Genomic DNA, 12,754 nt, shown 5'->3' with positions numbered 1-12,754 from the left:
CTTTCTGACGGTAAAATGTTAGAAGTGGTGAAAGCGAGAATCTACCATATCTATTATTCAATATCATAGGCTGAGCAGAAGCTGTTTTCATTTGCCTACTGAGCTCAGTGTAGTGTGGAGCAGCAGATATCAGACGGTTAACATTTAGCCTCAAGTACTTATATTCATGTACAATTTCCAATGACTTATGTTGCAGCATCCAATTATAATGCTTCTTCTTGGTCACATTTACATTTGAAATTATCATAACCGTGGCCTTAGACAAATTAACAGCTAAGTTATTTTTGTCAGTGTAAATGGATAGTTGAGTCAATAAAGCCTGCAATCCCCTGGCTGTTTTCGCCAACAAAACCAGATAGTCGCCATAGAAAAGCGGGGGGATTGCATGCTCACCTAAACGTGCAAAGTCAGATTTTACCTTTTTAAAATCTCTCACAATATCTGAAATAAAGAAATTAAACAGTGATGACGCCAGAAGACATCTCTGTTTGAGACCTCTATGTGTATTAAAGGGTTGGGTCAATCTGCCATCTAGAGAAAGCCTTATTTGAATAGACGTTTTTGAATGAAGCTCTGTGTTGTAGATGAACCAGACATTTAGTCTCAGAGAGTTTATCAAACAGAAGTTCCCTGGAAACTGAATCGAAAGCAGTTTCGAAGTCAATAAATGCAGCATATACAGGTTGTTTTAACTGCCATTCATGATGCTTAATCGCATGCAGAACATGCAAATGAATAGACATCCATGCCTGATTGAAAAAGGTCATGTTCCTTCGCCCATCTATTGAATTCTACCAAAACAAGGCGAGCAAATAGCTTTCCCGCGGAATCCAACAGTGCCACAGGTTTGTTATTCTGGGGACGTCCCGATCTCCTTTTTTTATAAATTAGGCGCAATGATTGATTTTTGCCACATTTGTGGGATGCGTTGAAAGTGTATTACTGGATGTTTTCTCATCATAATATTAGACAACCCGTCTGGGCCTGGGGCTCTCGACGAGCTAAGTCTCATAATATGTAAGACAATATCTGCTTCGCTTACAGCTAATTGGGTGAGATGCTCAAGGAGGTATGGCTGGGATGTAATAAGACCAAGGGGTAGCTGCATATAAAGAGTAGTAACAGCCAATCCAGACCTCTTCGGGTACTGCATTTATTTGCATGGGGGATTGTTTATCAGCAATTACTGTCTTTAAAAGACCCCATATCATGGTTGAGTTTTTAGATGCTAATGTATTTAGCATTAGTTGAGCATCAGATAAATACATCTCCGCTTTTCTCAGTTTGACCCAGTTGATATATTTGTTTTTAAGTGTAATGGTTTCTCGAATCTTCAGAGCAGTTGGTAAGTTCTTAAGTGCACAAATGTTAGTTCTCAAGTTAGTTTTATTTGCTTGCAATATTTTATCAAATGTGGTTTTGAGTTTTTGCCTGGGTGCGGCTGTTTGAATTTAAAAATCTGTAAGGCAGAGATATATAGTCCATCTGCCTAAATAAATTTCAGGAAGCAAAATGTCCAATGGATAGCAGATAAACGTCATTACATCATTCAGGGTATCAGGTGACCATTTAAAGTGGTCACCTCTAGTCGATGTAGCAAACTGATGTTTGTAGTAATCAGTTATCTCCAGCTTTTCAGTTTGTGGCCATGAACATGTCAGTCCCAAAATATTGTGATCACTTACATTTTGATCTGTAACTCTAAAACATATCATAGCAAAAACGTTATTATCTACATAAATGTAATCAATTAAAGGTGTTTGCTTAGCCCTTTGCCATGTATGTTTCGATGGAGTATCTTCCTTGCTACACCCATTAGTAATTAAGAATTCCCTTTCATGCATTAGAAGGTTCCATTGGTTTTCTGCCGTTTGAGGTTTTGTTCCTTTGCTTGCAAGACATTTCATGTTGAGGTCCCTTGCAATAATTATATGGTCAATAGCTGAATCATTAGTAATGAGGTCTAGCATTAATTCTAAGTCATTAAAAAACAGCACATCTTTAATGGCTAAATGATTCCAGGCAATAGCAATAGACCTAGTAACAATCTTAACTAGTTGCATATAACTATTTGGCAACGCCCGTGGAGTTACTCCAAAGCCTGATGAGGTTTTAACTGCTACATTGAGCCACTCCCCCCTGTCAATATGCGGGCCAGTACTAATGATATGGCACGATTATCCCAAATTGGAGGAGAGGAAAACCATACTTCTTGAAGCAACACTATATCATAGTCAGGGACTAATTTAGTAGTTAATGAAGTAAAATGCTTATGGTCTCGTGCGTTCCAAGAGGCCAATTTATATGCAAAGTTAGACGAAGCCTTGAGTTGTTACTGTTTGTTTACTTGTGGGTGTTCATCACTCAAGATTATAGTTTGAGCATTTGTCTGATTGCTAAAAGGATATGAAATGGTTAATGGGGCAGTCACACAGGGTTTATTATGAGTGGGTGCTTATTTATTAGGCATCACTAGGTTATTTGACGTCATTACTTCAGTTGGATTGAGAATCAAAAAGCCCAAGTGATATATTTCTTGTCTGGCTTGCCATATGATGTTTCTGACCACTCCCGACGTCATCCAGTTTTACCACGGAAGTGTCATAATGATGTAGAAATTCTATCTGAGTAAAGTCACTAGAAGTATATCTTCTACGGTCGGTATCTCACCCATAATGTTTAGAACAGAATTCCTATTAAGATCATAATTTGGAAAGTCCCCACCTCGACATTGTAAAATTAAACTGAAATGCATAGTTGGATCACAGTTGGTAGGCCTGATTTTTTTAATACCTCCCATTTCATTAGTAGATGTCATTCCAGTGTTGAGAGGTCGAGTGGAGAGTTGCTGTTTCAAACATTGAATGGGTCCTAGTGGTTTACGCTGGTCATCCTGATCAGTGGAATATATATTAGAACCCTTTCTCAGTTCAGCCTGATTTTGTAATGGCGAGGACAAGATACAAATAGATTGATAGATTTTTTTTATCTCCTCCCGTCTAGCCTCCAACGTACAAAAGTGGTTCAACTCATTCCCCAGAGAATGATTTGTCAGTGAGTTCGAAGGAAGGGATTTTGTTTGGATCATTGTCTTATTTATCTGCAATGAATCTGCCTCCGCCCCCTTTTGCACCTCTTGTATAAGATTATCTAATTGTCGTTAAGATAAATCCAATGTGACTTGTTTAGGAGTGTGGGTCAATTTATTTTTCTTCAATCGCACTACCAATTTGCTCATATCTATTGCGGCCTTTTTCTTTACCCCCACTAAACCTGCTTCCTTCGATCTCTGACTAGGTAAATTAAGAGAATGAATGAAATAACGGGAATTTGACTTAGTTTGTAATTTGGGGTTTTTAAATTCTTGCCTGTTTTTGGCGTTCCCCATTTTGGCTGATACAGACTTTTTACTTGTCTTGTGCAGCAAAAACAGTGAAAGTCGGTTTACAACATATATTGGTCCTTATTACGAGGTGGGCGGTAAGGGATTACCAGCACCGGTAAGGGCACTGGTGCCGGTAATCCCTTACCGCCCTACTACGAGTTCCCTTTGCGGGTCCTCCCTTAATGCCTGGTTTTTTCGCAGTACCGTTATTAGCACCTTCCCCATTCCCATTGAGCACAATGGGGGCTCAAATGGGAATGGGGAAGGGCCCTGGTGAATGGGGAATTACCGCCCCCGCCATCCTTGGAATGGGGGGGTAATAGCTCCATTCACCAGGGCAGAGTCGGTAAGGATTTGGAGGCAGCCATGGCGCTAATAGCACTATGGTTACCTCCAACCTTGTAATGACCCCCATTATCTTTAGTGGTCACTATTGCAGCTTCAATCACCTCTCCACTACCTGATGAGCCATCAATTTATACGACACTTCAATCTATATTTGGGCAGTCTGCCATCATAGTCGTGTCAATAGGAGAAGCAGTCTTGCATCGTCTTTTTGTGGCTGTGTTATTTGCCGGTTTGTTTTCAGGGAAAATGTGTGCATCTAGCCCACTGTGATCTGCTTCTCGTGTAGAATGCATAAGAGAGTTATTATCTATCACAGTGTCCGTCATAGTAGCTGTTTTCACTGTGTGTGTCAATGTTGTTCTTGTTTCTAGCAGTTCTTTTAAAAACAAATTTTGATCAGTAAGTCTGGAGTTCAAGGTTTCGTATAGTTTTGCTAAAGAGAATAAGGTGGTATTCATTGCCTGTAAAGATATTTACGCAAATGGAAATGTAGAGGATACCAAAGCCTCTTGTAACAAGGGGACTTTCAGCTTCCTCAGCGTTGTTGTGTGTATGATATCGAGAGAAGTGAAGACTCATCGGGTGAGTGAGAAAACATCACAGGTGATTCAGAGAGTTGTTCAGATGTATCTAAAGTCTGTTGTTCTTCTGAACGACTTAGTTGATGCATAGACGTCACCCCACCCGCTACTGTCGTTACTGAACTTTCCTGGACCTTGTCTGAATCTACAGACATAATTTGCTCTGGGCCTGAAGTTAAAGTCGGGTGCAAGTCCTGTATAGTATCATGCACAAGCGCTTCAATATGAAGTTGGTTTTGTAAAGGTTGGGCATATATACCCAGCAAATTGGATTTGTCAAATGCAACTAACAATGAGTCAGATGGCGTACATAGATCAAACTGCGCTGTCTTTGACTATTTCGTTATTAGTTTGCAGTGTACTCAAAGAGCATGCCAGTGGTACTGCTACCTCTGCTTCAGTCTCATTTGCAACAGTGACATTACCTTACTCCGGGTAATACTTCCTTATGTCGGAAGCTAGTGATATAGTCTTAGCTTGCGTGTTCGATTTCGTACTGAAGAGTTAGATTAACAGAGTGCGAGGAGCGTTTAGGCGTTTCCTGCGCAATAGCAATCGCCTCAGCTATTCTTCTTGGTGAAGGCATTGCTGTTACTAAGGTATATAATTTGACCTTGCACAGGACAATAAACTGCAAGCGTTGATAAGATAGACAAAAGAGTTAGCCCAATAGCCACGAGTCTGTGAGATCCACAGTAAAAGCAAAATGTCAAAATAAAAATGTCCTCCACCTCTTCGCCCTTCAGGCCTATTAGCCGTATCAGCCCTTGATTAAGCCCTTCGTGATTGTGCGAGCACCCGGGATGATATGGGCTTCTGGGAGGGGGAGGCAGAGTTCCTGATTACACTAAAAAATTTGAAATAAGTACTGGTTACAGGAAGCTTTGATAAATGTCCATTGATATTTGTTCTTTTAGTCCAAGGATTAAAATATTCACTGCGGTAGAAGAAAGAAGTCAGTTCCAAAATTGTTCGTTTGTATCAGCAGCCACGAGGAGAGTGCTCGGCCGTATCAGCCCTTGATGAAGCCTTTTGTGAATGCGTAAAATAGATTATAGTTTATAGTTGCCATGTCCATTCTGCAATATCTGTGAATAAACAGACGTATAGCAGTGGGTGATCTCAGATAATGCGTTACTACATCAGGAAACACACCTTAAAATAGGAAAAGGCACCCTGGTTTGCCAGCTGGATCAGAGGACTATGCAAAGAAAGAAACATCTTCTTATCAAGTCACAACAAGCAGAGCTCGACGAATGCCTCAGAAATATACAACTCTTCAAAACACCCATAAGAAGCTAGACCGCAGATCTCCATATTAACTAAATGTGACAGAATAAGTAAAATGACAGGCTAGCCAGGTACAGATATTTCCACTGACAAAGCCACGAGCAAACTACTGTGTTCACTGTACAGACATACTTGCGCTTGAGAAAAATGAGCTTTTTTCAAGTGGACGTAGGCCACAGAAACAAGCAATAGCTACTAACTTGACAGTTTGATTAAATATCTTTAAAACTGCAACTTTTTTTCTCCAGAATAATCAAATCATATTATTCACTGTTACTGTCTTTGCGCCAATAGACATGCTACTAGTGGCGTTCATGACAGTGTACTAACAACATTGAACATGGCAGTTCCATTCAGGCAAACTTGAAGAAGGTGACACTTCACTGTACAGCCCTTACCGCAACAGCGCTTTCCCCTTAATGGAGCTCTACCCCTTTGGATGCAACATGGAAGTTACGAAGAGACGCGGAATCCCACCAAGAGGGACCAGAGTCTGCAGGTATGAGGGCAGGAGAGGGTTGGTGAAGTATCCCAGCTTAGAGTGTGAAGGGGGAGGAGAAGAGTGGGGCAGGTAGGGTAGTCGAGGTGGGTTTCCCACGTAGAGCAAAGGGAGAAGTGGGAGCCACTGGCCCCACAGAATGGAAGTTGGATACTATGGAAAGGGGAACATAAAGAGCAACCAATGGGACAGTGTAAAGGTAATGCTGGTAAAGAGAGTTGGCACACTGTGTGAAAACATTACAGAACAGAGGAAAGATTCAGCAAAGTTGACATAAAGGAAAAAATACATAACTTGATATTATATTTTGCATCGTCTCAATAGCCACTGTTCACCTACCATCTTGGTTTTCTTTATTGTACAGTAATAATATACTTTAATGTGATATAGATTGAAAGAAAATTCAAACTTTACACATACTAAACACTTTCGTTAATATCAATAAAAACAGTAAACAGATAATATTCAGCAAAAGAGAAAGAAAATATTTAAACAAATAGTAATGTAAAATATCAACTTAAGAATGAGCAATATTGTTATATATAATATTGTACAGTACAAGAGTATACTACACTGCTTTCAATACAACTTCTGTAAAGCATTTACGTTTGAGAAAGCAACGAAACGAACACATAATTAAATCAATAGTTGTTTTTTTATGCACTTCATATGATAAATGTACACTTACGTTATTGTCATTGCTCCTATATAATCTTGTTTCATAGTGCTATCACGGACATATGATTTCCAAACTTTGTATTTAATACAAATTCATGGATGGAAAAGGAATCACGTATCTACTTGAAATTATTCAAATCCAATACTTGTTTTCAACCAAATAGTTGTGTCTGCAGTACATTCTAAACTTTAAACATTCCGAAATTGCTAACTAGAGAAATTCTGGATCGTCAAACTCACCTGCTTGAAGCAGAAGGGCATCGTCAGGACACTGACCCCCACAATGCTGTTCACAATGTTCATGATCAACCCCCAGTTTGAAGCAGCCATGATATCGTTTCCCTCGCTGCGTCCACTAAAAAGGAACAAATATGATCCAGGGTTCACCCCGAAAGTTTCTCCACTGGAAAGGGAATCAAAACGAAACCCTGTGGTAACTTCAGTACAATAGATATACAAAAATAGGCCCTCTGACTGCAGTCAACAGTCTGGATCTTGAGTTAAACATCGAAGGTGACGTTACCTTCCCAAGTCTCTGTTACCATCAAATATCTTGAACGTGTGTTACACGCCACGAACTCGTCTCTTTTAAAAAGTATATTGATTTATTTAAAAAAATACATTTTAAAAAACTGAATCCTTGGGATTTCTAGATCAAAAGTTACGTTTCTGTGTGCAGTATCACTACTTCCCTCCTGGGAGGGCTTCAAGATCCTCGTGAAATTATTTTCTTTGATCTGGTGCTTACTCCCACGGTAGATGCTCACGGCTGTTGATGTTGCCCTTTTGGTTAAGATCCAGCGAACTTTTAACCGCATGCAAAACAGGATTGTTCACTGTTGCACATTGGAGTCACATTGAATGTAGGTTTGGGGGGGATGTATGGATGAAGAGCTTTAAGGTTATTATATTCAGTGTCAGTGTTTTAAGGTGGCGGTATTTGAGCTGTTCTGCTGTCTAAAGCGTTGAACAAAAGCACTGGTAGTACGTGTCTTCTTTGCTGCTCACTGGGCGGCGTTTACTGAACAAGGTATAAACTGATGTATCTGAAAAAAGAGGCCGCTTTAGAAGACTGGGAACAAGGAGACGGGATGTGCCCTGGTAGGACAAGGTATGTGCAGCAGCGGATATTTTCTAGCGCCTGGTTCTGTGTTGGGGTGTCCGGGGAGTTGCTGCAGTAAGCGGGAGCCGCACTTGGACTTGGGGACGCGAGCGCAAATGGACGGTCACAGATCAACTATCACAACTGTGGGCAGAGGTATGTGGTGTGACTGTGTGCGTGCAGAGAGGGAATGAGGTGCAACATGGCGTGAGCCAGGAGATATAGGGGTACCGTGAAAGAGATGTGGCAGGTGGCTCTCCTGGAAATCTGCAGCTCCTTCCGGCACTAGTGGCTGACGTGGCGTTGTAGGGGCAGGCAGCCAACCTTTCTTAAAGCTTGTCCCAGATCCTCGGATGAAAGACTTCTACGTTCCGCTTCAGAAACCCAGACTTGGAAAAGAAGCACTCCCTGGTAAACGTGCCAGGAAGTAGATGCACTCCCGGGGGTAAGTGATCGGAGTATCAGGATGAGGAATGACCGCGAGAGCCCTAGACGGGATGTGATATCGTGAACGCTACTTTCTCAAGAGCAGCAAGTTACTTGTTCTGGTATTCCCTAGTTTTACCGGTACTCCTGTCAGCTTCACACACTTCCGGATTCCTTCTCGGCCACCGTCTGACATAAACAGCTGACCCTGTGACAGTAGAGGAAAAAGAGATGAGGGAATTGCGTGCTCTGGAGGTGCGAACAGAGAAAAGGGGCAATACTTAATGCGAGTTCCGAGAAACTAGACTGCTCACTATGGTCTGACAGAATAAATCTAAAATGAAAGCGGGAGGCATGCTGCTTAAGGCAATTGTTTTTGTAGCTTGTTCTGACTGTATGTGACTGATTTTAAACAATAGAAATCCGAAATTCTGGAGAGCTTTGATGGATCGTGCTTTCATGGGTCAAGAGGTGCACTGAGTCCATAGTACGGGTTCAAGTCTTTACAGAGTCTGACCACAAAGGCAAATACATAACGAGGAACAGGTAAGTACACTAATGTGGAGGGATACATCCACCGGCCCCTCATCTCACGTCCTAACCCATCTCACAGCCAAACATTCCTAGCCAACATTCTAACCAGCAAAGCCCATACTGACATCATACAAAGGAAAGAAATTAAACACAACAAGCTTCTTTATATGGTGTTTGCTTATTTTTGTGTTGCATTTGAATTCTATGTCAAGACCACAGGTTCAGATTATGCTTTTCTTTCTTTACTTCAGTCAAGTGTTATGTTGTCAGGGGATCTGGCAATGCTTTGGCAATGCCGTGGCCAGGAGTCAATCGGGAGGACCTCCCACACAAAACACACAGAGCCATACTCTGGATTAATGGACGCACGGGCGGCTGTGCATGCCTTTTATGTACTGCTTGGCACGCGTGTCACGGTACACATGACTTTTGCACCAGCCCAGGAGGAGGGGCTTAAGTCACAACATCCCATGCCAGGTGTATAAACAAAACAACAACACATTTCATGACACTACATGTGGTCTTCCAACGTTGCCTCACCTGAGTCGCCCACACAGTCTCACTCAGCCAGTCACATTAGTGAGGAGACGGACACAAGAGGATAAGTCAACACGTCTTCATTACATTAACTCTCAAAATGAACTTGCCACTTCCTCCCGCCTCCCTCCCCTTCCTGCAACTCCATGTCCCCTGGCACGTGATAAGGGAGCACTTGCAGTGTGTCGACATCACACCCCCGGTACTAAACACAATGATGTCTCTAGTTGTCTCTAGTTCATCTGCTCGATCACTCGATGAGGTCGATTACGAGCTCGCTGGGGTCTGCTCATAAGTCTCACAGACCCGGGCCTTCATTGTCTTCAGGATGCGAGAAGGATTGCTCATCGCAAGAGTCCTCCCCATTTCCTTCATAGGAAGAGTCCCACCCTGCAGTAGCACCATCTGAGCCTCGGGCGATCTCCAGAATGATGCCTGGCATGCGTCTAAAGTGCGATGAGTTTCAGGTGATGCTTTTTGTCGCACCCTCAGCTGTGACGAGGGAGCCTTTTACTTGCGTCACCGTCAGGGCCTCTTTATCGAATGCAGCCATCCCTTTCCTTCCTTGTGGTTGATGCACTATGACAATGTCTCCAGGTTTCATGGTGCTTTGTCGAGCTCTCCTGTCTCCATCTGCCTGCTTCCTTGCGTCTTGAGTCTTGCTCTCGCATTTCAGTGTCACCTTTATAGCGTTCATCAGGGCTGGTCGTGTGGGTCAGTCGCATATATGCCAACATTCTCAACAACCTAGGACGGAGCATTGGGGTTTTAATTATTTCAGGCGGGAGTAAGAAAAAAATAGCAATCTTTTTCATCTAAAAATCGGGAGTCTCCTGCCTAAATCGGGAAGGTTGGCATGTATGCAATTGGTTTCTTACATAGCTCTTAACCATTTGTGTAGCAAAGGCGGGTGAAAACATCCGATTTTGTTTTTGACGGGTTTGAGCCCATTGAAACATTATAAGTTACTCACCATAGTGACTAACGTACTCTTAGTCCATAGTCCATTTTCCTCCATACTGTACGGGCGTCCCCCGCGAGGGACGGGAGACAGAACCTTTTTCACCAGAAAGATCTTCTTCCCCTCTAAATTTAGAGGCGCGCAGAGGCGCGGCCCTGGGACCATGTGCTGCCCTGACTCCGCCCTCCGGCGCCAAACCTCAGTCCCCAAAGACACGTTGACAATAGAAATATCATTGCCTAATGACACCTGATTATTAGGGGGGAGGATGGTGGGACGTATGGAGGAAAGGGGACTATGGACTAAGAGTATATTAGTCACTACGGTGAGTAACGTATAATTACTCTTACGTCCCATCCCCTTTCCTCCATACTGCATGGGCGATTTCAACTGAATGTAGCCCCAGGGTGGAGAGGAGACCCTCCTTAAGCAAACAGGTTCCGGAGAACCGCCTGTCCGAAAGCCACATCTGATCTGGAGCCGGCATCCAAACAGTAATGCTTGCAGAACCCCGAGGGAGTGGCCCATGTGGCCACCCTGCTTATGACCTGCCAGGGACATGGCGCTGAAAGGCGATGGCCGTTGCCTTGGCCCTGACCGCGTGGGCATTCATGTTCGCAGGAAGGGATCTATGCTAGCCCTTGTTCTCTTCCCTGATGGCCTGAGACCATCCAGCGGGAGATGGAGGCTTTGGAGGCCTGGTAGCCTGGCCTGGCGCCTCCAAAGGTGCTGAATAGGGCGTCTGACTTGTGGAAGCCCTTGGTCCTGTCCAGGTAGAATTTCAGGGCACGCCTGGCATCCAGGCAGTGCAGAACTCTCTGAGGCACGTCCTTCGGGTCCGCAAAGAATGTAGGAAGGACAATCTCCTCGTTTAAGTGAAAGGCTGATGACACCTTAGGTAAAAATGCCGGATGGGTCTGCAGGAACACCTTGACCTTGTGAAAGGTGATGTACGGCTCGTAGGCGACTAGGGCCTGCATCTCGCTGACCCTGCGCGCCGATGTGATGCCGACTAGGAGAGCCGTCTTGATGGTGACCAGCCTGATGTCCGCAGTCGCCATAGGCTCAAAAGGCTTGTGAGCGAGCGTGCCCAAGATTAGATTCGAATCCCACATGGGGTGTGGCTTCCTGAAGGGCGAGTAGAGCCTAGCGAGCCCAGCCAATTGTCTCCTGACGATCAGGTTGGAGAAGGAGAAGACCCCTCTCTCCGAGTTCCTGTAGGCCCCAATGGCTGAGAGGTATGTGCAGCAGGTTTCCACCTGCACGCCAGTGTTGGTGAACTGAGCTGAGAATGACAGCACGTCGTCCAATGAGCAAGCCAGTGGGTTGATATCCTTGGAGTGAGCCCAGTGGCAGAACCTGGTCCATTTACTCTTATACTGGGCACTGGTAGACTTGCTCCTAGCCCCCTGTATGATTTCCAGGTTGGCTTGAGATAGGTGGAGGTGGCTGAGCATCACCTGCTCAGGAACCACGCTGTGAGGGCCAGCTTCTGGGATGCGGGGTGCACGACCCTGCCCCCCTGCTGTGTCAGAAGATGTGCTGGGCCCGTCGGGAGATGGATTGGAGAGGCCGCTGAGAGGCTGAGCAGCTCCGAGAACCATGGCCTGGCTGTGAATCAGTGGAGTGGGCGGGAAGGCGTATGCTGACATGCCGTTCCACTGGATCCACAAGGCGTCGCCCAGGGAGCCTAGGCGCTTCCCCTGCCAGGGGGCAAACTGGGAGCACTTCTTGTTGTGCCTGGTGGCAAAGAGATCCACCTGGGGGAGGCCCCAACAGTGGAAGATCTCCTGTGCAATGAGGTCGTTCAGCTGCCACTCGTAGTTGTCCGCTCCCACCCTGCTGAGCCTGTCCGCTTCCAGATAGGCTTCCCCCGGAAGATGCACTGCCGTGAGGTAGATGTCTTCTCCAAGGCCCATTCCCACATGCTGATCGCCAGTCTGCACAGGGAAGGGGACCTAGTCCCTCCTTGCTTGTTGATGTAGTACATACTGGTCGAGTTGTCTGTCTGGATGAGGACAACTGTTGCCTTGAGACGTGGGAGGAAGGCTCTGAGCGCTAACCAGATGGCGTTCATTTGCAGCCAATTGATGTGGTATTCTTGTTCTTGACGGGTCTACGTGACATGGACCGAGAGGTCCTCCAGGGTGGCTCCCCAGCCCTCTACGGAGGAATCTGTGGTAATCATTACCTGCGGGACGGGGGGCCCGAAGGGCTTGCAGGTCCGCAGGTTGCAGTCCCTGGACCACCATGTGTGGTCCGGATGGAGAGAGATGGGGATCTTGATAATTTTAGCCTGAGAGCCCCTCTCCTGGTTCCACAATGCTGCAACGTGTAGCTGAATCCTCCTCATCATGAGTCTTGTGTGGGGGAAGGCCAACAGTACCGCTGCAAAAAGGCCCAGCAGATGCTG

The 12,754-nt window shown here is 44.8% G+C and overlaps 1 protein-coding gene across 2 annotated transcripts in view; it reads right to left on the bottom strand.

Moving 5' to 3' along the window:
- Window positions 1-8,530, bottom strand: part of SLC38A10 (solute carrier family 38 member 10) — a 748,880-nt gene extending 740,350 nt beyond the window's left edge. The window contains exon 1 of one of the 2 annotated variants that reach the window (XM_069655155.1): window positions 7,022-8,530. In XM_069655155.1, the coding sequence (XP_069511256.1) occupies window positions 7,022-7,111 (90 nt within the window). In that variant the 5' untranslated portion in view covers window positions 7,112-8,530. The remainder of the gene's footprint in view (window positions 1-7,021) is intronic. The other variant, XM_069655156.1, reaches the window with a different exon arrangement.
- Window positions 8,531-12,754: the final 4,224 nt, after the last annotated feature.

This window comes from Ambystoma mexicanum, chromosome 3q, assembly GCF_040938575.1.
Source record: "Ambystoma mexicanum isolate Mex_15411 chromosome 3q, UKY_AmexF1_1, whole genome shotgun sequence".
Taxonomy (NCBI): Eukaryota; Metazoa; Chordata; class Amphibia; order Caudata; family Ambystomatidae; genus Ambystoma; species Ambystoma mexicanum.
This window is presented reverse-complemented; position numbering and strand designations above follow the sequence as displayed.